Source organism: Tachyglossus aculeatus, chromosome X1 (assembly GCF_015852505.1).
Source record: "Tachyglossus aculeatus isolate mTacAcu1 chromosome X1, mTacAcu1.pri, whole genome shotgun sequence".
NCBI lineage: Eukaryota > Metazoa > Chordata > Mammalia > Monotremata > Tachyglossidae > Tachyglossus > Tachyglossus aculeatus.
The window spans coordinates 83,914,583-83,937,360 of NC_052101.1; the positions used below are offsets into that span (position 1 = coordinate 83,914,583).

A 22,778-nucleotide genomic window follows, 5' to 3' on the forward strand; every position below is an offset into this window, starting at 1 on the left:
AGCTAAATGAAAGCCATACCTTCAGATATGAAAAATCCCAAGAGTCTAGCCATCACCAACTTGATATAGATAAAATGTTCTTACCTCCACAAAGAGATGCCCTCAGTGTTTTCCTTTATTTTTGGTGTGTGTGCCAAGCATGTACTGAGTGCTGGGGTAGATACAATGCAGTTAGATCAAACACAGTCCCCGACCTACCTGGGACTCACAGTCCAAGGGGGAGAGTGACCTGAATGATATGTATGCATGAACAGTCCGGGACAGTGGCTGGCCCCTTTCAAATTTGAGGGGTAGCTTCATGGATATGGAAAGCCTGAACTTGGGAATGGGGTTTCCCATACAAAGTGTTCACTCCAAATTGCAAGGATGAATTCCCTTCTGTTGGCAATGGGAGTAACCTCCTCAAACACAGAGAGAGGTACACAATACAGGTGCGCCTTTGCTGAGCTAAATTTGATTGGATTACAGGCATCCTAAGGCACCCTTCTTTGATAAATTGAAGGATAGCAGGGTCATTGTTCATAAGAACAGTGATCCTTTGGGGAACCATGAGTTCACAGCCTCCAAGCACCTCCCACAATGCTTTATCAGGAATGAGAACAACCTCATTCTCATCTATCCCCTCACTGACTCCTTGCCTACATCCTCCCTCTGGCTTGGAACTCCCTCCCCCTTCATATTCCATGGACCACCATTCCCCGCCCCCTTCAAAACCCTCCTAAAAATCAAATCTCTTTCAGGTGGCCTTCCATGACTAAGCCCTCATTTCTCATACTTGCCCTCCCCTGTGAACTAGGATCTGTACTCTTAAGCACCTAATATTCACCCTACAGCTCTTATATACATAACCTGACAGTGCAATTTCCCTTATCTGTAATTCATTTTACAGTCCCCCTCTGGACTGTAAGCTCCTTGTGGGCAGGGATCATGTCTGCCAATTCTATTGTACTTTTCCAAGTGCTTAGCACAGTGCTCTGTGCACATTAAGTGTTCAATAAATGCCATGAATTGATTCTGATTTTCTATTACAAATTGCTGCCTAGGGATAGGCAAATGCTCTCCATCACTCCAGGGCAACAGCAAATTCAGAGAAGACCATGGCTTTCTGTGAGGTTTCTTTTCCTAAATTCCAAGGGTTGAAAGGAGAAGATTTTCCTCCACAGAACAGCTGCCCTTCCCAGTCCCCAAATTCAGATGGGTAGGATGGGTTGGGTCAGGGATTGGGAGTTGGAGAAGAGGCAGAGGAAGGAAAAGAAAGGCTGATGAGATGGTGGTTCCATGGAGCAATCCTAGAAAAAAACACCGAAAGCTGTGGTCTCTTTGTCTCTCCCTTAGCCCCACCCCCATCCCAAATTCACTGCCACTTGGGAACAATGATTTACAGGTGATTTTCTCAGGTGAAGATATTTCTTGGATGAGTGAAATTGAAAGTTGGAGGCCAAAACCCATCATACAAACTTAAACGGCCAGATCTTCCTGTCAGAGTTTTTCCCCAGACTTTTATGGGATTAGAATCTGGCCCATTCCTCTACAGGATCCCACTAATGGTACCAAATCCTCAGGCTGGATGAGACCTTGAGAGGACCACACTTAAACCATCTCAGAAAGGTGGAAACCTCCAAGAAGAAAATTCTACAATTCCCCTAGTCACCCATTCCTGGGGCTACTGATCCTGACAGGAAATCCTTCCTTATGTTTTATCAAAATCCTACTTGCTATTGCTCAAGCCCATTTCCTCTTGCTTTGTTTTCAACACACCAGCCTTTGGCTCAGTGGAAAGAGTGTGAGCTTGGGAGTCAGAGGTCATGGGTTCCAAGCCCAGCTCCGCCACTTACCAGCTGTGTGACTTTGGGCAAGTCACCCAACTTTTCTGTGCCTCAGTTACCTCATCTGGAAAATGGGGATTAAGACTGTGAGCCCCATGTGGGACAACCTGATTACCTTGTATCTCCCCCAGTGCTTAGAACAGTTCTTGGCACATAATAAGCGCTTAACAAATACCAAAATTATTATTAGGGGAAGCAGCATGGCTCAGTGGAAAGAGCATGGGCTTGGGAGTCAGAGGTCATGGGTTCTAATCCCAGCTCTGCCACTTGTTGGCTGTGTGACTTTGGGCAAGTCACTTAACTTCACTGGGCCTCAGTTACCTCATCTGAAAAATGGGGAATAAGATTGTGAGCCCCATGTGGGACAACCTGATCACATTGTATCCCCCCAGCACTTACAGCAGTGCTTTGCACATAGTATGTGCTTAAGAAATACCATTTTAAAAAATTTACACTCACTCCCAATATTTGTTTGTTTATTCATGTGTACATTCAGTTATTTCTTCTGATTTTTCTATGTGAAAGTATGTTCATGTCTTCATCTTAGAGTGTAAGCTCCTTGTGGACAAGGAATGTGCCTCTTCTTTCTGTTGCACTTTTCCAAGCACTCAGTGGGCACTCAAATTCCATAACTATTAGTACACTATTATTACGAGTGGAGCTGGAAAACCTCTGGTGACCATCCATTTATAGGATTAACTCATTACTATGTTCCTTTTATTCTCCAAGATCTTTTCATAGATTTCAAGATATTTCAGAAATGAATTTTGATTTCTGAAAATCTCACTGTTATTATTCCTTCAAACAAAATTAAGTTCACTCCTGCATGAATACTCTGTGGGCCAATAAGGTCGAATATTATGAAACAGTCATTTAAGAATCAAGCATGGAAATGATTTACACTTACATCGAAAGCTATGTCAAAGGCTAAAGTGCCATTCTTTTCATACTTTTGTAATTAGAGCTCACAGGCAAACCATTAAAATGGCTAACATCTTGTAAGTGTGAATTAAATGAATTGGGGGGCAGGGGAGAGAGGAAAGAGGACACCATATTTTTAAAATTACTGTTTCACCAGAATTTGAAATAAAATGACATTATTGCAATAAAAGTTAACCCAGGCCAGCATAATTAAGATGTTTTATTGGCCCTTGTTGTCCATGTTATTAATTCTTAGAAAATAATTTTAAGAGGATCAATCATTAAATATGGCTTGTATTTCCACAGTTTTCCTAAATGACACTTTTTGTTGGGTGGGTATTTTTGTTTTTTTGTTTGTGGATTTTTTTTTGCTTTCTAGTTTCATTAAAACAATCCAGCACTGTTCTTTTCAAGTAGACAACAGCTTGTGAAAGGATAAACACAGCTCACCATGATATCTGTGCTGAACTTGGCACAAATCTTCATATTACTGTATTTGAACTTTAGTTTCAGAAACTTTACAGCTGCAGTTAGCTGTGGGAAGAAGTTAGAGCATTCCTAAGAAGAGCTCATTTTAAGTAGTGCAACTTTATAAGCATTTTTTAAATTTTATTTTGATAAATCTTTGAAAGTATATTTTAAGAGCGAGATGTATTCACTGTGAAACCAGAACAGGTGCACCAACTCCAGAGGAGAGGGTTTGGAAGCCACTAGGACACTGTCCTCGCTGCCTCAAGGGGGAATGGGTGCCACTGAGCCTGGTCCTTTTCCCACCTTGAGATATCGAGCAATTGTATTTCTTGAGCACTTACTGTATGCAGAACACTGTACTGAGTGCTTAAGATATGGTTGGACACACATGGAAAGCAGCTGGAGTTTAGGAGAGAGCCTCTACCGCACTGAAGCTGGAGTTTGGTGGGGCCGGGAGCACCCATTCTTAGCTTGAGGTAGAGCTGGGCAAAGTTTGTAGTTTTTTTGAGGGGAGGGGTTATGGTATTTGTTAAACTCTTACCATATCAGGCACTATATTAAGGACAGGGGTGGATACAAGCTAATCAGGTTGGACACGGTCCATGTCCCACATGGGGCTTACAGTCTTAATCCCCATTTTACAGGTGAGGTAACAGGCACAGAAAAGTTCAATGACTTGCCCCCGAGGTCACACGTATCAGACAAGTGGTGGAAACTGGATTAGAACCCAGATCCTTTGCATCCTAGGCCTGTGCTCTATCCACTAGGCCACACTGCTTCTCTACATGCCAGGAATGAGTGCTCTTGGTCCCATCTGACTCCGGTTTCAGTGTGGTAGAGGTTCCCTCCCAGGCACTGATTGCTTTCTTCATTGTCTCCTTTACCCTGAGTGTGTTATCTCCACCCTGCACCTGTGTCTAGGTTTTCACTTCCTTGACCCCACATGTCTGTTGTAGGGGAGTGTATTTATGGGTTTTCCAAAAGGTGTGCTGGTGCCAGGAGGTGGTGTGTAAAAGGGATGGTGTGAGAGTTAGAGTGAGACAGTGGATGAGTGTATGTGAGTGGGACCATGGTTTGTTTGGTAGTGTGGGGGCAGGGGTGTGCCCAAAGGGATTGAGTATAAAGAATAAAAGAAGGATGAAGGATGGGAAGACAGCAAGAGCTCAAGAGAGAGGGTAGACTAAAAAAAATGCCATCCCCCACATCTGGTACTGACCCCAGAGATATTAGTTGAGCACTGAGCAAGTACTTTGAGCATCCAGCCTAGGGAGCATCTGATTTCCTATCATGGGGTAACGGGGTGTGTGTATATTTTGCTGTAAAAAGGTAGGTGCAAAGTTAGATACCCCATCCTCCCTGCATCAAGAAGAAACTCCTGACTGTTGTCTTTAAAATAAAATAAATAATGGTATTGGCTAAGGGCTTACTATGTGTCAACTACTGTTCTCACTACTAAGGTAGATAAATTAATCACACTGGACACAGTCCCTGTCCGACATGGGGCTTATAGCCTAAGTAGGAGGGAGGACAGATATTTAGTCCCCATTTTACAGATGAGGAAACTGAGGCACAGAGAAGTTAAGTGATTTGCCCAAGGTCACACAGCAGACAATTGTCAGAGCTGAAATTAGAACCTAAGTCCTTACTAGGTCACACTACTTCTTTAAGGCTTTCTATCAGCATCCTCCCTTCTACATATCCACTCTCTTCTTGTACTAGACTGTAAGCTCATTGTGGGAAGGGAATGTGTCTGTTTATCCTTGTACTATACTTTCCCAAGCACTTAGCACAATGCTCTGCACACAGTAAGCACTCAAATACAATTGAATGAATGAATGAACTACACCCTAGCTCACACTCTTCCTTTTTCTCAAGCTAACCTGCTCATTGGGCTCTGTTCTCATCTCTCCTGCCGCAATTCTCTTGCTCCCACCTCCTTCACATGTGGTAGGTCTCAGCTCTCCCCATTTTCCAACCCCTTTGCAAGTCGTGTCTCCTCCAGGAGGCCTCCCCAATTACTTTCTAATCTCCCCTGCTTATTTCCCTCATTATGGCCACTTCAGCACTTCTGTGTCATTTAAGTACTTGCACCTTCCCACATCACTTTGGTACGTATCTTTCATATCCTATTACTTAAGCACTAACACATATGATGATGATGATGATGATGGTATTTGTTAAGCACTTACTGTATGCCAAGCACTGAGCACTGTTCTAAGTGGTGAATAGTAATGATGGTATTTGTTAATTGTTTACTATGTACCAAGCACTGTTCTAAGCACTGGGGTAGACATAAGGTAATCAGGTTGTCCCACGTGGGGCTCACAGTCTTAATCCCCCTTTCCCAGATGAGGTAACAGGTACAGAGAAATTAACTGACTTGCCCAAAGTCACACAGCTGACAAATGGCGGAGCTGGGATTAGAACCCAGGACCTCTGACTCCCAAGCCTGTGCTCTTTCCACTAAGCCACGCTGCTTCTCTCTGTATCTATCTATATATCCCACTTTCCTCCTTATCTATAATTTTAGTGACAGTTTCTTGGGCTGGACTGTAAACTCCTTGAGGTCCATGATCTCATGCATTCTTACTCTTTTGTACTCTCCCTAGGGCTTAGTATAGTGATCAGTCAATCCGGCAGTATAATTTATTGAGCATCTGTCATGTGCAGAGCATTATACTGAGAATCTGGGGAATTACAGGACTATCAGTATACTTGATTCCTTTCCTCAAAGATCTTACCATTTAGTGAGGGAGACAAACATATGAGTAAATTTCAGATAGGAGGAAAAATAGCATATATAAAATATGTACATAAGTATTTCAATTGAAAATTAGTGAAAATTTGGATTCTGGGATCTAGCTAATGAATCCAAGCCCTTGAGATCAGTACCAGAAAAAACGGTGGCTCTCCTCACACAAAGCCTTCGGGAAAAATCACATTAATAAACATAAGAACTGAAAACAGCACCAGCTGTTATAATGGTATAAAAATACCATTTTTATATCCTGCATTGGCCTTTTCAACTATATCTACACAGACTTACAAAGTTCACCATCTTCAAACATGAAGGAAAATCATATATATATGCATATATATTATATATATAATTCTTAAAGGTTTAAAGCGAGTATAATAAAATAAATTAGGAAAATAATTTAAAATTCAAATTACCCAAACAATTTACATTTTTATCGAAGCTAGGAACATAATTTATTCTTACATTCAATTATTCTATAACTCTGCATTTTGGATAGGAATTAGGAAACAGTTTCCTGACGAGTCACATCTATCTGGATAAAACGTATTGAGATGTAGGAAGAAACAGTCATAGGCATGGGAGTGTGTATTATTGTGTGAGTTTTCCCTAATGTGGGGTTCATTAATAATGTGACCCCTATGTTATAGCGCTAAAGGCTTTCATGTATTAATCTGCAGAATTGTACTTCGTATCATAGATCAATCAATCAATCGTATTTATTGAGCACTTACTGTATGCAGAGCACTGTACTAAGCGCTTGGGAAGTACAAGTTGGCAACATATAGAGACGGTCCCTACCCAACAGTGGGCTCACAGTCTAGAAGGGGGAGACAGAGAACAAAACAAAACATATTAACAAAATAAAATAAATAGAATAGATATGTACAAGTAAAATAGAATAATAAATATGTACAAACATATATACATATATACAGGTGCTGTGGGGAAGGGAAGGAGGTAAGGCAGGGGGAGGGGGGAGGAGTGGGAGAGGAAGGAGGGGGCTCAGTCTGGGAAGGCCTCCTGAAGGAGGTGAGCTCTCAGTAGGGCCTTGAAGGGAGGAAGAGAGCTAGCTTGGCGGATGTGGGGAGGGAGGGCATTCCAGGCCAGGGGGATGTTGTGGGTCGGGGGTCGACAGCGAGATAGGTGAGAACGAGGCACGGTGAGGAGATTAGCGGCAGAGGAGCAGAGGTTGCGGGCTGGGCTGTAGAAGGAGAGAAGGGAGATGAGGTAGGAGGGGGCGAGGTGATGGAGAGCCTTGAAGCTGAGGGTGAGGAGTTTTTGCCTGATGCCCAGGTTGATTGGTATATATAGAATATATATATATAATCTATATTGGTATATATAGATGATGTGCTAACAGTGGTATTGTGTCCATGATGGTGAGTGTCATGGAGAAAGACTCTCATGCAGCACCTGCACACTTTTTCTGTGAGGGCTACCACTTCTAGTTAGATACTTAGCATCACAATTCAACTTCCAGTTTAGTCAAGTGACAGATTTAACCCACCGTCATTTGCTTGCTTATTTCTGGGCATGAGTTTTTCCAGGTAATTTTCTTTGGATCTTTGTATATATGTTTCTACTTTCCAGGTCAGAGATCATGAGGCTTCCATTTCCTTCAAAAAATGTCAGTGACCAGAAAGAAAGAGTGGAATCACATGACAGAAGAGACTGCTCGTCCGAAAAACCAAATCAAGACTTACCTATGGAAGGGGCAGGGATTGCAGACAATGGTATGATTATCAGCTGATAGTTTCAATCACCTATAAGAGTCTTGATTAAAATTCCAATACTTGCTTAAATGGTTCTGAATCACCAAAATCACAGAAAAATTCTAGTGAAGTTGCAAAGCCAGAACTTATTGGAACTGACTAATAAAAATGTGCTTTCCCTCCCAAGCTCTGCTAATATGAATCTAGCATATCCCTTACAGCTACCTAAAAGAATCACTTTCTTCATAGGAATCATTGGTCTACAGAGATTCTTTCTGCTTTGCTGGTTTGAGATTTAAGTTTTGCTCTTTGAATAACATCCTAGAGCTCCAGTGAGAATCCAGTCAAAGGAACACTTTTACAGCTGGTTTTCCACAGTCAGGCCTCTTAGGAGCAACCCCTCTTTGCACTACTAATTCTTCAACAGTCAACCTTTCAGTGCAAGTAGTAGGCGTTATTTCAACTAAAAGGGCATTTTGTGGCCAATTTCCATAGGGGGCTGACCCAGAATGTAGAAAAACAAAGAAGAATTTAAAAGCAATACATGTGCTAGGAACTAGGTGCTGTTTATGCTTCTAGACTGTTAATTCTTCTAGACTGTGAGCCCGCTGTGGGCAGGGATTGTCTCTGTTGCTGATTGTACTTCCCAAGCACTTAGTACAGTGCTCTGCACACAGTAAGCTCTCAATAAATACAATTTAATGAATGAATAATGCTCCATCATATGCCTTGGTTGCCCAATGGAGAAGACACATATATCAACACTATAATGTTATTCAGTAATGTCAAGGGTCAAGTTTCCTCTGTTGCCTCCATAGAGGGTTAAGCCCTAGAAGGTTTTCAAAAGGTACTCAGTAAGAAAATACAAATTAAAAAATTGATTCAATGACAAACCATTATCCCCGGAGTTGCAAATCAGCCCAGACAGATGAGCAAAGTTTTGATCCTGGCTTTCCAAGGTTGTACAGATCAGAGAGGGACTGGAAGAGGGGGACAGAGAGAAAGAAAGGCCAGTAGGGTAGTGCTTCCCTGAGGAAAACTACTACTCTACCCTCCTTGATTTGTATAAACCTACAAAGCTGGCATCCCCTCCCCCATTTCATTTGTCATCTAGTGTCAGAAGTATATAGATTATTGACTCCCAGGGCACAGTTTGCCACCAGACTGGGTGGGTTGCAAAGCTCAGGATTACAATGTAGAAATTATTTCTAATTGTATATTTAGAAGGTATACTGGAGGGGAAAAAAATCACACTGTGCTCCCCTTCGCAAGATAAAGAAGAGTTAATCACAAAGTCATCTCAATTATGAAAGTGGAACATAATGGGGAAACCAACTGGCTTAGGGAAGTAGAACTCCCATGGTTAAAAAATGATTTTCAGTCTTCCATTGCAGACAATATAATGTTCTTGAAAAGGCAACTAGAATGTACTAGACTTTAACCAATCAGTTAAGAGTATAAGGAATTGTGCATGACTACTACTGTCCACTTAAGGTTAGAGAAAGAGAGGGAGAGAGAGCGAGGGGGAGAGAGAGAGAGAGAGAGAGAGAGAGAGAGAGAGAGAGAGAATTCTAGGAGTCACCCACTTGGTAGTAATAATAATCTTGGGGTTCAGAGGACAAATTCACCTAAGTTCCCAAGCATATGCCCATTTAAAAGGATTTTTTTTTCTGGTATTTGTTAAAGTGTTTACTATGTATCAGGCACTGTACTAAGCACTGGGGTGGGTACCACCTAATCAGGTTGCCCACAGTCCCACAGTCACAGTCCCACATGGGGCTCCCCATTTTACAGATGAGATAACTGAGGCACAGAGAAGGATTAAAAAATGTAGGAGGTAAGTTTCCAACACACTGAAGTGCATGTGTTTGCTTGAAATATTAAGCATCCCCAGGCCACTATCTTGCTCCCAAAGAAATATTTTCAAGAATCAACTAATAATAATTGGGGTATTTGCTAAGGTGACAAGCAGTGCTCTAAATGCTAGAGAAGATCAAGGTAATCAGGTCTGACACAGTCACTGTCCCACACAGGGATCACAATCTAAGTAGGCGGGAGAACAGGTATTGAATCCCCATTTTACAGATGAGGTAACTGAGAAACAGAGAAGTTAAGTGACTTGCTCAAAGTCAAACAGCAGGCATGAGGCAGAGTCAGGATTAGAACCCAAGTCTGCTGACTCCCAGGCCCATGCTTTTTCATTAAGCCACTCTGTGCCTCTAAGCATAAGCTACACTACACCACTACTGTATACTGCTCTCAAAAAGCTCATTTATATATCAACTTTGCCTGCTTGACTCATGGAACAAAGGACAAATTTAGTATATAGAGCAGGAGCAGGTGAAAAAATACATATGAGCTCACTGGGCCTTGTCAACCTTAGCCAAGCACAAAATAGTTCCACACCAACACATATCCTTCAGTTTCTCTCATGAAGGCCAAAATCGGTTTGTGTAAGAGAGGCAAAAGCTACCCACCTTGTAACACGGAGCATCCCTTTTCCTTCTCCTCATGGTTCTTATATTTGTGACTGAAGTTACAATGGAGTAACAGAACCCTTACACTGCAGATTCCCCCAAACTGAAGTGAAATGTTTACAGTGCCTCTCACTCTTCATTTCACTCTCCCACCTCTCCACAATCTTCCTGGAGAATTCTACCCCTGAACTCAGACAAGTACATTTACAGACTTCCAACCATTTTGTTCCCCTCTCTAGTGGAAGATCAGATGTTCCGCTCAGTGGAAGGCCAGGCAGCTTCGGATGAAGAGGAGGAGAAGTGGACAGGAGAGCAGCAGTTACAAGTGGCTGAAATGAAGAAGCTGCTGGCCCGACTTTCCTGCTGTGGTAGCGGGTAGGTTCTCTCAGGGTCAATGACAGAGAATACAGGAGGAGTCTCTAATGACAATATTGATGATGATAATAATAATAATATGTGTGAAGCCCTTACTATGTGCCAAACACTGTGGTAAATAACAGTCAAATTAGACACAGAGCCTCTGTCCCACACAGTAGAACAGATATTAAATCCCCAGTTTCCAGATGAGGAAATTAAGGTACAGAGAAGTTAAGTAATTTGCCCAAGGTCACCAAGCAGGGAAATAGCGGTGCCTGGATTAGAACTCAGGTTTCCTGACTCCCCAGCCTGTACTTTTTCTACTAGGTCATGCTATTTCTCCATGGGCTTGTAATCTTGGAAAGCCTGTGAAAGGTGAAGCGCTCAATAAATATCATCGATTGATTGATGGATTGGAACATGGGCCAAAAACTAAAATGAACAGAAATCTGGTCACTTTAGATGAGATAGGGACAGCAACAGCTTAATATTTTGAACACTCATGCTACTATTGAAATTAGACCACCACAAAGCATAGAAGGGTTGCCAAATGTGAAAACATGATGCTTACCTCAATTATTGTGGAAATCACGCTTGAAGTCAATATTATGAACCACAGCAAAGCATCTGGACCTGGTAAAATACCTGCTGTGGATCTACAAATATTGAAGGTAAGTACTATGGAAAAATATCCACAAGCTTTTCTTCAACATATGGATCAGTGAGGAAATACCACAGGATCTCAAAGATACCACTATCATCACCATTGTCAAGAAGAAAGGTGACAGGTCAGACTGCATTAATTATCGAGACATCTTACTGCTGGCAAGATCCTGGCCAAAATCTTTCTGCATAAGCTACTGAAGGACACCGTTGACCACAAACCCCCAATATTACAGTGTAGCTTCAGAAAGCCGTGTGACACAGGGCAGCATGTCAGATTCAGGAACACGCAGGAAGTCCCAGGAAGACTCCATACAGTTTTCATGCCTTTCCAAAAGCATTTAAAGAGGAGATCTGGGCTCTGGGAATTATTTAGTAAATTCAGCTGCCTAGAGAGTTCAAGATTCTGAGATGTAGCTGGTCATGTTAGAGCCAGAAATGCCCTATCTGCTCCATTCCCCATCACCAATAGAACAAAGCGATGCTAGGAAGTCCCGTCTTGTTTCAATTATGCCATACATCCACGCTGGAGATTACAACAAGGGGCCAGCTCAACAGGTAATTAGCATGATTAAAAGACCTAGAGATAGTCATGCTAGAATTACTCTAAGCTTATTATTATTATTACCTAGAGGTACATACTCAAGAAAGGCCTACTAAGAGAAGCAACGTGGCCTAGTGGAGAGAGCACGGGCCTGGGAGTCAGTAGGATCTGGGTTCTAATCCTGCCTCTACAACTTGTCTGCTGTGTGATCTTGGGCAAGTGACTTCACTTAGCTTCAGTTACCTCATCTGTAAAATGGGGATTAAAACTTTGAGCCCCATGCGTGACAAGGACAGTGTCCAACCTGATTAGCTTTTTTCTACCCCACCTCTTAGAACAGAGCTTGACACATAGTAAGAACTTAACAAATATCATCAATATTATTAATAATGATTGTGAATTGCTTTACTGAGTAAACCAGGAGACATGAGTTGACCACAAGTTTGAAGAAAACCAAGGTAATATAGCAGCTTGTGCCAGGGAAACAATATATCCAACCAAAGATCTTTACTGGCAACATGGAATTAGGTGTCTTCACAGAATTAACTTATCTAGGCAGCACACCATCCAACATACCAACGATAGATGAAGAAGGAAAAAAAACTTGAGCTAGCGCATCTTTTGGGAGATTATGTTGGCGTCAGGACCACCTGACATGCAGAAGGTCTTTGACAAGTGCCTGGAATGGTGTTCTGCACACAGTAAGTGCTCAGTAAACACCATTAGCTGGCTGAATGGGGTGTGCTGGCAATGAGTCATCAGATTTCAGACCTAACTGAAGTGCTCTACTGTAGTGCTGTCTTATGTGCTGGACCAACCACAAATGTTACATCCAGCTACTTGAATAGTTATCCCTTTCAGCCATCTCACAGTTCGTGCCAGTGGACACAGAGGGACCATACGACAGAGTGTGGATGTTCAGTGTAAGCCACCACCACCACTGCAAGAACAAGTGAACCGCATACTCTACCCTGATGATGGGATATGCCTTTCCCCATTTAGCCATTGGTATTAAAGCAGTGCTCACCCTTAGTGACCAAGGGGCCAGAAAAAGGTATACTGCTCCATCTTCATGGGCACAGTGTGCAAACGCGGAAGAGATTTTCTCTCAATAACACATTCATGGATGGTACAGTCTCACTGTACCATCTTCACTTTGAAAGACAACTCCACTTGAACAACTTCGTCAGTATTATTTTTGGGTCATCAGGTAGCAAGATAGGATCACAGACAATGAAAACCTACTAGTATTGAAGTGATACTCAACTCAATTTTATTGGGTGGAGCATATGAGGAGAAAGGACAATAGGATACCCCAGTAGCCGAGGTACGGTGAGTTGACAGACAGCATCGGAAAACAAAGGGGACTGAAGAAATCTGTGTAGGAACTAAGTCAGAATGAGCAGAATTCAAATTGGGTATGAGGAAAAGTCCTGGGATAGCTAGTATCGGTATGAAAAAATGTTCTATGGTGGTGGGCCTTTTGGCCAGTTGTGGGGTGGTGCTCCCAGCCTCTGCTGTCTCTTGTTTCCAGCAGCCGGAGCCAGAAAGTGGACTCTGGGTCAGAGGTCGGTAGCAGATGCAGTAAACAAAGGCTCAATGTTGCATCTCAGCTAAACACTGAGACAACTGCTACAGACAGATCAGCATGGTGCACTGCAATCAAGAAAAGAGCAGTTCCTATAACAGAAACTGTGAAAGGATTGTGAAACAGAGCAAAAAGGAGCAATTGACCAACAGGACAACACAACAAAGGACAATCTTGGGGTGTGCACAGTGTGAATGGGCCTATCTCCCATTGATCTCTTCAAACACACACCCACCCTCCCCCCAACCGGGAAACTTTTAACCCTTATAACAGACCAACTGGATGAGCTTTTTCAAATAAGGGTCCCTGACCAATTCATCTACGCTTCTTGGGGTTCCAGCTCATCACCCAGAGAACTTGGTTGGGGAGAGGAGGGATGGTTTTGTAGGGAGCATCCCTGAGGACCTCTTTTACATTTAACTAAAGAAACCTCAGAAAACCACTGTCACCCCCTACCACTGCCCAGGTTAGAAGGTGCGTTGCCACTTTCCAGGAGACATTTTGCCATAGCCCCATTCTGAGGCTTTGCCAAGAGTATGGGCCCTGTCCCTGCATTCCTTCCTCTCACACCTTCCTTCTGTTATGCCTTCAATCTGGCCACACTTGGGATGGTGAGGGATCAGTCAATCAATGGTTTTTATTGTGCAAAGCACTGTAATAAGCACTTGGGAGAGTACAATACTACAGAATTAATAGACACATACCCTGCCCATAATGAGCTTACAGTCTAGAGGGGTAGACTGACATTAATATAAATAATTTATACTATATAAAATATAACTGAAAGATAGCTGCATGTGGGGGGGTGGGGGCAGGGAGAGAGTGACTGGCTTCAGTGACCAATGGAGCCATGCTGAGTCAGATTAGGCTCAGAGATATCTGATGACAACTATGACCTTAGAATAGGTCCTTGATGGCAATTAATGGTATTAAAAAAGAGAAAATAGAACATTCAAGGAAATCAGTCTCAAAAGGGATAATTTATCCTTTTTCTTCCCATTTAATGTAGATGTGATGACAAAACAGCAAAGAAACTCATGACTTATTTTGGGAACTTCAGCAGCAGTGAGCATGAGAATGCCATCATAGAACTGATGGAAAAGATTACCAAACTCACCAAACAACTAGAATGGAAAGGTCATGAAGCAAAGAAACTGGAAACCAACATGGAAGAGGTAAGACATATGACTATTTTGATCTGAACTCCAAGACTTCTCTCCAAAGATCATTTAAAATTCTGTGGCTTAGGAGGCAGCTTTATATTTAGTTTTTTTTTTTTTTAAAGTAGAATATCCTTCTGATTTTCAAGATGATGGCACTTTCATTTGCTGTTTTGTTTAAATGACAGCTGCAGAAAAAAAAACATTATTGTACATATTTTGCTTGAGCTACTGGAGAGCCCCATCAACCTAATAATAATATTTGTGGCATTTCTTAAGCACTTATTAGGACCCAAGCACCATACTAAGCACTGGGGTAGAGAAGCAGCATTTCGGGGATGGGGAAAAAGGAGAAAAGTGGTGCCTAACATCAGCTGGAGCTTGCTGTGGGAGTAACATTGTGGCAGCTCTACAAATCATTTCAATCTGGGTTTATGTTTTCCACTGAGGCTGGTTCAGTGGAGGCCCTGGTCTGAGCTAGGCTGACCTGGAGTGCTTTTCAGGGTTACACTGGGGCTAGAGGAGGCCCTGAGATGCAAGACTGAGCTCCTTATCTTCCCTCACAAACCCTGTCCTCTCCCTGGCTTTCCTGTCACTGTGGACAGCACTACCATCCTTCCCTTCTCACAAGCCCGCAAACTTGGTGTCATCCTTGACCCTGCACTCTCATTCATCCCACATATCCAATCCATCACCAAAACCTGTCGGTCATCCTCATAACATTGCCAAGATCCACCCTTTCCTCTCCATCCAAACTGCTACGTTAGTACAATCACTCATCCTATCCCAACTGGATTACTGCATCAGTATCCTTTCTGATCTCCCAACCTCCTGTCTCCCTCCACTTCGGTCTATACTTCACTCTGCTGCCTGGATTATCTTTCTACAGAAACAATCTGGGCATGTCAACCCCCTCCTCAAAAATCTCCAGTGGTTGCCTATCAACCTTTCTGTCAAGCAAAAACTCCTCACTATTGGCTTCAAACCTCTCCATCTCCTTGCCCCCTCCTACCTCACCTCCCTTCTCTCCTTCTACAGCCCAGCCCACACACACCGCTTCTCTGGTGCTAACCTTCTCACTGTGCCTCGTTCTCACCTGTCCTGCCGTCGACCCTGGCCCACGTCCTACCTCTGACCTGGAATGCCCTCCCTCCTCAAATTTGACAATCACACTTCCCCCCTTCAAAGCCCTAATGAAGGCTCACCTCCTCCAGGAGGCCTTCCCAGACTAAGTCCCCCTTTTCCTCACCTCCCCCTCCCCATCGTCCCTACTTGCTCCCTTTGCTCTACCCCCCCACTCCACAGCACTTGTGTATATATGTACATATCTATAATTCTATTTATTTATATTAATGCCTGTTTACTTGTTTTGATGTGTATATATATCTCTAATTCTATATATTTATATTGATGCTATTGATACCCATTTACTTGTTTTGATGTCTGTCTCCCCCCTTCTAGACTGTGAGCCCAATGTGGGCAGGGATTGTCTCTGTTGCTGAATTGTACTTTCTAAGTGCTTAGTACAGTGCTCTGAAAACGATAAATATGATTGACTGAATGAATGAATAATGAAGCACAAAGGAAAAGGGAGGCCATTGGCCTTGTATCCTGTCTTGTCCTGGTCCAGCCGTGGGCCTCCAGCTTTGTGACCCTGGAGGACTAGAGTTGCAGAGGAAGCCAGCAGTGGCAGCTGTAGCAGCATTAATTTGTACTTCCCAAGCGCTTAGTACAGTGCTCTGCACATAGTAAGCGCTCAATAAATACGATTGATGATGATGATGATGATTGAGCCTTGGCTGGGCAGATGATAGTAATAATAATAATTGTTATTATTATTATTATGATACTTGTTAAGCACTTACTATGTGCCAAGCACTGTTCTAACCCTGAAGTAGATACAAGTTGATCAGGTTGGACACAGTCCCTGTTCCACATGGGGCTCACACTCATCCCCATTTTACCAATGAGGTAACAGGCACAGAGAAGTCAAGTGACGTACCAAGGTCACATGGCAGACAAGAGGCTGAGCTGGGATTAGAACCCAGATCCTTCTGACTCCCAAGCCTATGCTCTATCCACTAGGGCACACTGCTTCTACAGAGAGGGTACAGGAGTGCCATAAGTGGGGAGGGAACATGGTTATGGGACTTAAGCAATGTGACCTTGTGGAAAGAGCATGGGTCTGGAAGCTAGGGGACCTGAGTTCTAATCCCAGCTCTGCCACTTGCCTGCTGTCTGACCTTGGGTAAGTCACTTAACTTCTCCAAGCCTCAGTTTCCTCATCTGTAAAATTGGAATTCAATACCTATTCTCCTTCCTCTTTAGACTGAGTCTGGGACTGTTACTGACTTGATTATCTTGTATCTACCCCAGTGCTTAGTAGGTAGTAAGTGCTTAACAAATACCATTATTATTATATTTGTTATGTGCTTATTATGTGCCAAGCACTGTACTAATCACAGTAGATGCAAGATAATCAGGTCAGACACAGTCCCTGTCCCACATAGGACTCGCAATCTAAGTGGGAGGGAGAACAGAACAATCATTATTATATTATTGTTTCCTAACATTCCTGCTGTTATTAATTTGGACCCAATATCATAAACCTGAAATATGATATAAATTCAGAGACATTGGAAGTGCTGTTGGTTGTATCTTGGGAAGTCATGAGTCATAGGGCTTCTTGTAATGCCATGGCTCAAGGGCAGAGGACCATTGCTCTTCACGAAGTCTACAACTTATGATGTCCAAGTTATGACAAGTAGTACTTTCGTCGTCTCTGAAATTGCAGTTTCAGGTTTAACCCATCGGCTCCAACTTTACTACACCAGACTCATAAGGTAGGGAGGACACAACCCCATCCCCTCCATCCTTGCTTGTTTCCTTCTTCCCCAGTGCCCCCTCCCTCCATTCAATGTCACTTCTGCAACCACTGCTCCAACCATTCCCTCTCTTAATCATCTCTGAATTTATCTCTAACCTTCTACTATACTTGACTTTTCCCTCCATTCATTATGGACCTCTCATCCAGGAATGTCTCTAAATCTTTGTTCTTTTCTACCTGCTCTTGAAAGCTCATCAACATGAAAATCTAACCCTGACATAGCCAAACCTAAAAATTTAGGCTCCGTTAGAGCAAACCATATTACTTCTCTGAAAATAATCATGATATGGATACCTGGAAGAACAGTGCTTCACTTCATTGAGGGATCCTGTAGTGGCGTGTACTAACTTGGGGATCAAGGGCAGGGGGAAGCAGGGAGTTAACTCTTCAATTATTAGAGAAAAGAAACAAACTGCTGTGACACTTTTTCCCATATATTTTTTTCCCCGTTATGAAGACTCCACTGCTGGGTGAACTGCAGCAGAAAGTAGAGGAAGCAGAGCTGCTGAAGATGGAGCTACAGATGTTGGAAACAGAGAGAGTTAGGCTGTCACTGGTGGAAGAAAAGCTTATGGATGTTTTACAGCTTCTCCAACAGCTTCAGGATTTGGTATGCTAAGACTCCAAATGGAGAATTGCTTTCTCATCGTGCCCTCCTCCAGATTAGGAAGAATTAACATTCTCAAAATCTAAGGATTAGGACTTTTTTCCTGCACTTCCCTTCCCTCGGAGGCCTGTATTGCATTAGATCCTTGCCCTTGTCACTCAACCTTGTTGGACTACCATTGGAGATGCCTTGAGTTCCTCCATATGGAAACAAGGAAGAAATGAAGTTAAACCCTGGGACAAAGACACAGGTGCCAGATTGTGATTTTTGGCTTGGAGTGGGAAGAGAAAACTCTTCAAAACAAAGCGAAAAATTCCAAGAGAATGAGGTAGTCAGAAGTGAGTTTCATGCATTCTCAAATATATAGGAATCACCATTATGTTAGGAAAAAAATTGTTCTAGTATTCCATATTACCTGGTTTTTTTTTTCTTTTTTAAAGAACATATCCAAAAGAGCCTTGGGGAAGATGTTGCTGAGCACCTTGGAATCCTGTCGGGACCCCCAGCATGGTAGGAAAGTCCATTTGTAATTAATCTTTCACTTGTTTTTCCTCCAATAAGTGCTCAAAGGAAAAGGTTACCCAGTCTACTTATGAGCCACTGTCTTAAAAGAACCGTATTGTGTAAGGCATCCCATAAAGGTGAAAGCCTCCAGCTTTTGAGCCCATTCAGGATCCGAGTTATGATTTAGTCTTCAGTATGGTTTGGCTGAAAAATTGCAAGCCAGCAACCACAGCTTGCCCACCCCTAATCATGGTTGAAAGCTCATCCTTCCATTAGAACAGAATGTGAGTGTTTCCAGGCTGAAAATGCCAAGGATTCGGGGAAGGAGGAGTGACAAAGTTGGGGGGAAGGGGAAGCACACACACAAAAAACGATCTAGAGGGGTCGTGGTCTCTTCATTTGGCAGGGGGCTTTGGAACTGTCACTCTCCCTGCATTCTTCCCCCAGCCCTCTAAGGGGCCTGCTCATCCTGATCCTCTCTCCCATCCTTGAATTCTGCTGACATTTCCACAAAGAAAACATTCACGGTCTCTTGGCAACACGAACTACCTTCCCACCTGCCTGTTCCCATGTGCCAGAGACAAGTCCTCAAGGGATCAGGTTTAATAGACCAGATCTAAGGGATCATGTTTAATAGTCTTTGTGCCACATTTTCAGTGGCCCCAGACATGAAAGAGAGAGAGGGTAAACTGGGGAGAAACATTCCACATTAAGCCAATTTGGTCAAACCTATTGCCACCACTTTGTATTCTTACAATAAACATCTTCCCTTCATAGCTCCTGTGCAGCCCTATACAGCCTGAGAGTTCAAATTTATTGCCTTATGCTTATTAGTCACCCTGCTGGCATAACATTTGAAGGTAATTTGCAAGGGAAATCTGCCTGCAAGCGTTTTTTTTTATAGAAGGCAAAAGGTCGCAGAGGAGATAATCGAAGGTAAGATTGGGCCTGAGAGTTTAGACTAGCGAAACTTAATGATGGTATTTAAGGGAAAGCAGAGGATCTTATGGCAGCATAAAGTATTTGATATTAGCAATGATTCAGCATGCCAGTACTCAAATCAACCACAAAATGTAGTGATGAAAACCTACTTCCCCTAAATCAAGCTGAAACTTTGACTCGGAGTCTCCATCAAATGTAAATCCTGCATCTCTCTAGCCATGGCCACATATGGTTCCTGACATTCAGATCAGTAATTGACCTAATTTCCTGTTGTTTTCTGAAATATTCGAAGTCGACCATTCCCGCTATCAGACTGGTTCATCTGTTGAAGCGGCTGATTCTCTCAGCTTCTTTTGATCTCTGAAACTGGGACTGGAATCCTGGCTTGATTTAACTGATGGGAAAATCAGCAGGCTGCCCCAATCCGAGAAAGGAATGTTCTGAGGTTAGTGTAGCTTCTGTGGCCCTGTAGCCCCACCACTGAGGACCACCCTAGAAGAGTCACATTTCAGACTCACGAGGCATTGTTCACATAAAAAGACAGGGATTAAAGAAGCCAGGCATCTGAAGTAGATGAAATAGCATGAGGGGGACAATTGCTTAGTGCAATTTCACAGATTTTCATTTGACTGATGCACCAGAGAGCCTATTCTCTCATCTTCATTCATGTTCAGAAACTGTGTGGGAATTGCTTAAAACCTTGGTAAAACCCCTGGAAGTGTGAGGAAATGAAACTTTAAATCATTACCATGGTCCTACAATAACCAAGTATTTTTCACAATTCTTTTTTGAAGGGAAGGCCCACATTTTTGAGGTTCTTGACACCCTCTACTATGAACTAGCTGGCTGTGAGCTCTTGGGAAGCAAGCCCTTAGAGAAGGCACAGAGTCACCAATCCTTGACTAATCAACTGGTCATCTCTTGTTGAGCAATACTGCCCTCTACAGTTTGCTGTTAGCATGATCGTGCTCCAAGCCGCGGGCCCCCAGACACAGGGATGGAGTTGCTGCATTCAGAAGAGTTCAACACAAATGGGTCACGCTGTTACGATCATTCATCCATGAAATTGCCAGGTGGGCTGCTTTGGCAAAGCCCCCTCTGCAGAGCCACTGACAGTATCAGAGGCTTTTCCATTTCCGCCAGGAGGGGCATGCCTGAAGGATTTCATCAGAACACCCAGCTCCCAATAAGCAGGCCCAGCAGCCTGTTGTGACTATCTATCTGCATAGACTACCTCTGAGAAAAGAAAGTCTTTCTGTGGACAGCAGACCTGGGGCGGGGTGTTGCAGGGGAAGATAGCTCATGGAAGGTCAGAGGTAACTATAAGATGGGGCTTATGTTAGAGGTGATTTTAAACAGTGAATTGAAGCTCCAATCCCAGGGGCTTGGCTAACTGGCTTCATCTCTACGGCAGCTTTCTAGACATACAGGAGACTAGGGCCTAGGGTTTGAAATTGATGTACTTAGCAGTAGATTGTGCTGAGATCTCATGGATTAATTATGTGCATCTGTTCATGTGCTCATCATTATATAATTTACTTAACTCCCTTCCTTTCTATTTTTAGCTGCAATTCAGCTGGATGTTATTCTTGTTCCTAGGGGTCATTACTGTAGAAGTGCCATTTGCCTTTATTGTGCTTAGTTTATGATGGTAGATTGCCTATTAAACCTGATGTTTACCCCACTAGCCTGGCCCTACTGACTGCTGTTGTGCCCCATGGACTGAGAGTGCCTTCTGCTTTGGGACCACCACCAACTTGGCCAGCAAGTCACAAGAATGACCCTTTGACCATTAGCACTTAGAGGGTATGTGGATGTTCTTTCTCTGCACAGTGGAGTGCTCATTAAGCATTCAACAACAACATTAAACATTTTCCAAGAACACTTGCAAGTCTACTCAAGGAAGCTCCTTTCAGGTGGAAACAACTCTGCCAGGAGTTGTGGCAATCAAGGGCACAAAGACTCTTCAGGAAGAACTTGGGATGATTGGATTAGGGTAGAAAAACATTTTCCCATAGAGATAATGTAGGGAAGGTGAGGGAAGACTCCCACACTCTGGATTCTCAGTAGAGCTGTACTTTTAGAAAGAGGGTTGGAGGTAAAGGCAAAGGCAGAGCTATGTACTGAATGTAAAAAGGCTGGGAGCATAACTTCTCTGGAAACTGCAGGGGAGTTGGGCCTATCCAGGGAAACATAAAATGCCCCTCGAACAACAGGAAGAGTACTGAACTCATAAGGATAGATTAGGTGACAAGATGGGTTGATTTGGATGAGACAGTTGATTGTATTTATTGAGTGCTTACCTTGTGCAGAGCACTGTACTAAGCACTTGGGAGAGTACACACAATATAATAGACACATTCTTTGCCCACAGTGAGCTTTTCTAGAGGGTGAGCAATGCTGCCTTGCTCTGGGAGTGCAGGTGGAGTCCTTTGCAGAACCCAGAGAGCAGATTTCTCACTATAATATACTGCTTTGAGACCTACTGGAACGATCACAGGCCTCGGAGTCAGAGGACTTGGGTTCTAATCCCAGATCTTTCACTTGCCTGCTGTTGTGACCTTGGGCAAGTCACCTAACTTCTCTGTGCCTTAGTTTTCTCAACTGTAAAATGAGGATTCAACAAACAGACAGGCAGGAGGAAGAGCAGGAAGACTGTGTGGAGGAAACTAGAGTGCTAAAGGGAGCAGCCCCTCCTCCTCTCCCATCAACCCTTTCACTAATCAGGTCAGTTACACATCTTGGTCATGTTTGCTGGAAAGCCCCACAGGCCAGATAAAAAGCTAATATCTGGATATTTTATAGATATTGAAGGCTTTGGGCTTTTGTTTTATTTTATTTTAGCACAAAGGAATTCAAGACAGAATCAGGAACTCCTGGATTCTAGTTCCTGTTCTGACCCTCTCTACCACTTTGTCAACTCACTTTATTACTGTCTTTTGGTGTTCTCTTTGCCCCTTTTCCTCTTTACGCCCCCTGTGAATCGAAGATGCTACCAACTTCCCCATAAGAAATGTTGTATGGCTTATTTAAAATCAATATTTGTAAAGTGCTGTGAAAATGAAAAATGTGCTAAGTGCCATTATTGACTAGTTTAGCCTTTTTCCCTTCCCACTGGAGATCCTGAAATAGGAAATCAGTTTTCTTAGAGATACACATCCAGTTCTATTCAGGGGAATCATTCTCCATTAGATAATTGATCCTTGAGGTGGCATTAATTTTCCACACAGAGATTTTTCCACTAAGTGGCAAGTTAAATAGCTTCTCTCTCTCAATCTTACTATGAAATTTTCTATGTTGGAAGGAAGAGGAGTAACTTTTAAAATTGAAGTCTAGAGTGACAGATTCTGCAGCCCAA

The 22,778-nt window shown here is 42.9% G+C and overlaps 1 protein-coding gene across 1 annotated transcript in view; it reads left to right on the top strand.

Moving 5' to 3' along the window:
• The window catches only part of EFCC1 (EF-hand and coiled-coil domain containing 1), an 82,423-nt gene extending 62,646 nt beyond the window's left edge, over positions 1-19,777 (top strand). The window contains exons 5-13 of the mRNA XM_038771714.1: positions 7,570-7,712; positions 10,408-10,543; positions 14,330-14,495; positions 17,825-17,977; positions 18,189-18,312; positions 18,415-18,484; positions 19,136-19,162; positions 19,383-19,414; positions 19,713-19,777. Of these exons, the coding sequence (XP_038627642.1) occupies positions 7,570-7,712; positions 10,408-10,543; positions 14,330-14,495; positions 17,825-17,977; positions 18,189-18,312; positions 18,415-18,484; positions 19,136-19,162; positions 19,383-19,414; positions 19,713-19,777 (916 nt within the window). The remainder of the gene's footprint in view (positions 1-7,569; positions 7,713-10,407; positions 10,544-14,329; positions 14,496-17,824; positions 17,978-18,188; positions 18,313-18,414; positions 18,485-19,135; positions 19,163-19,382; positions 19,415-19,712) is intronic.
• The last annotated feature ends 3,001 nt before the right edge of the window (positions 19,778-22,778 follow it).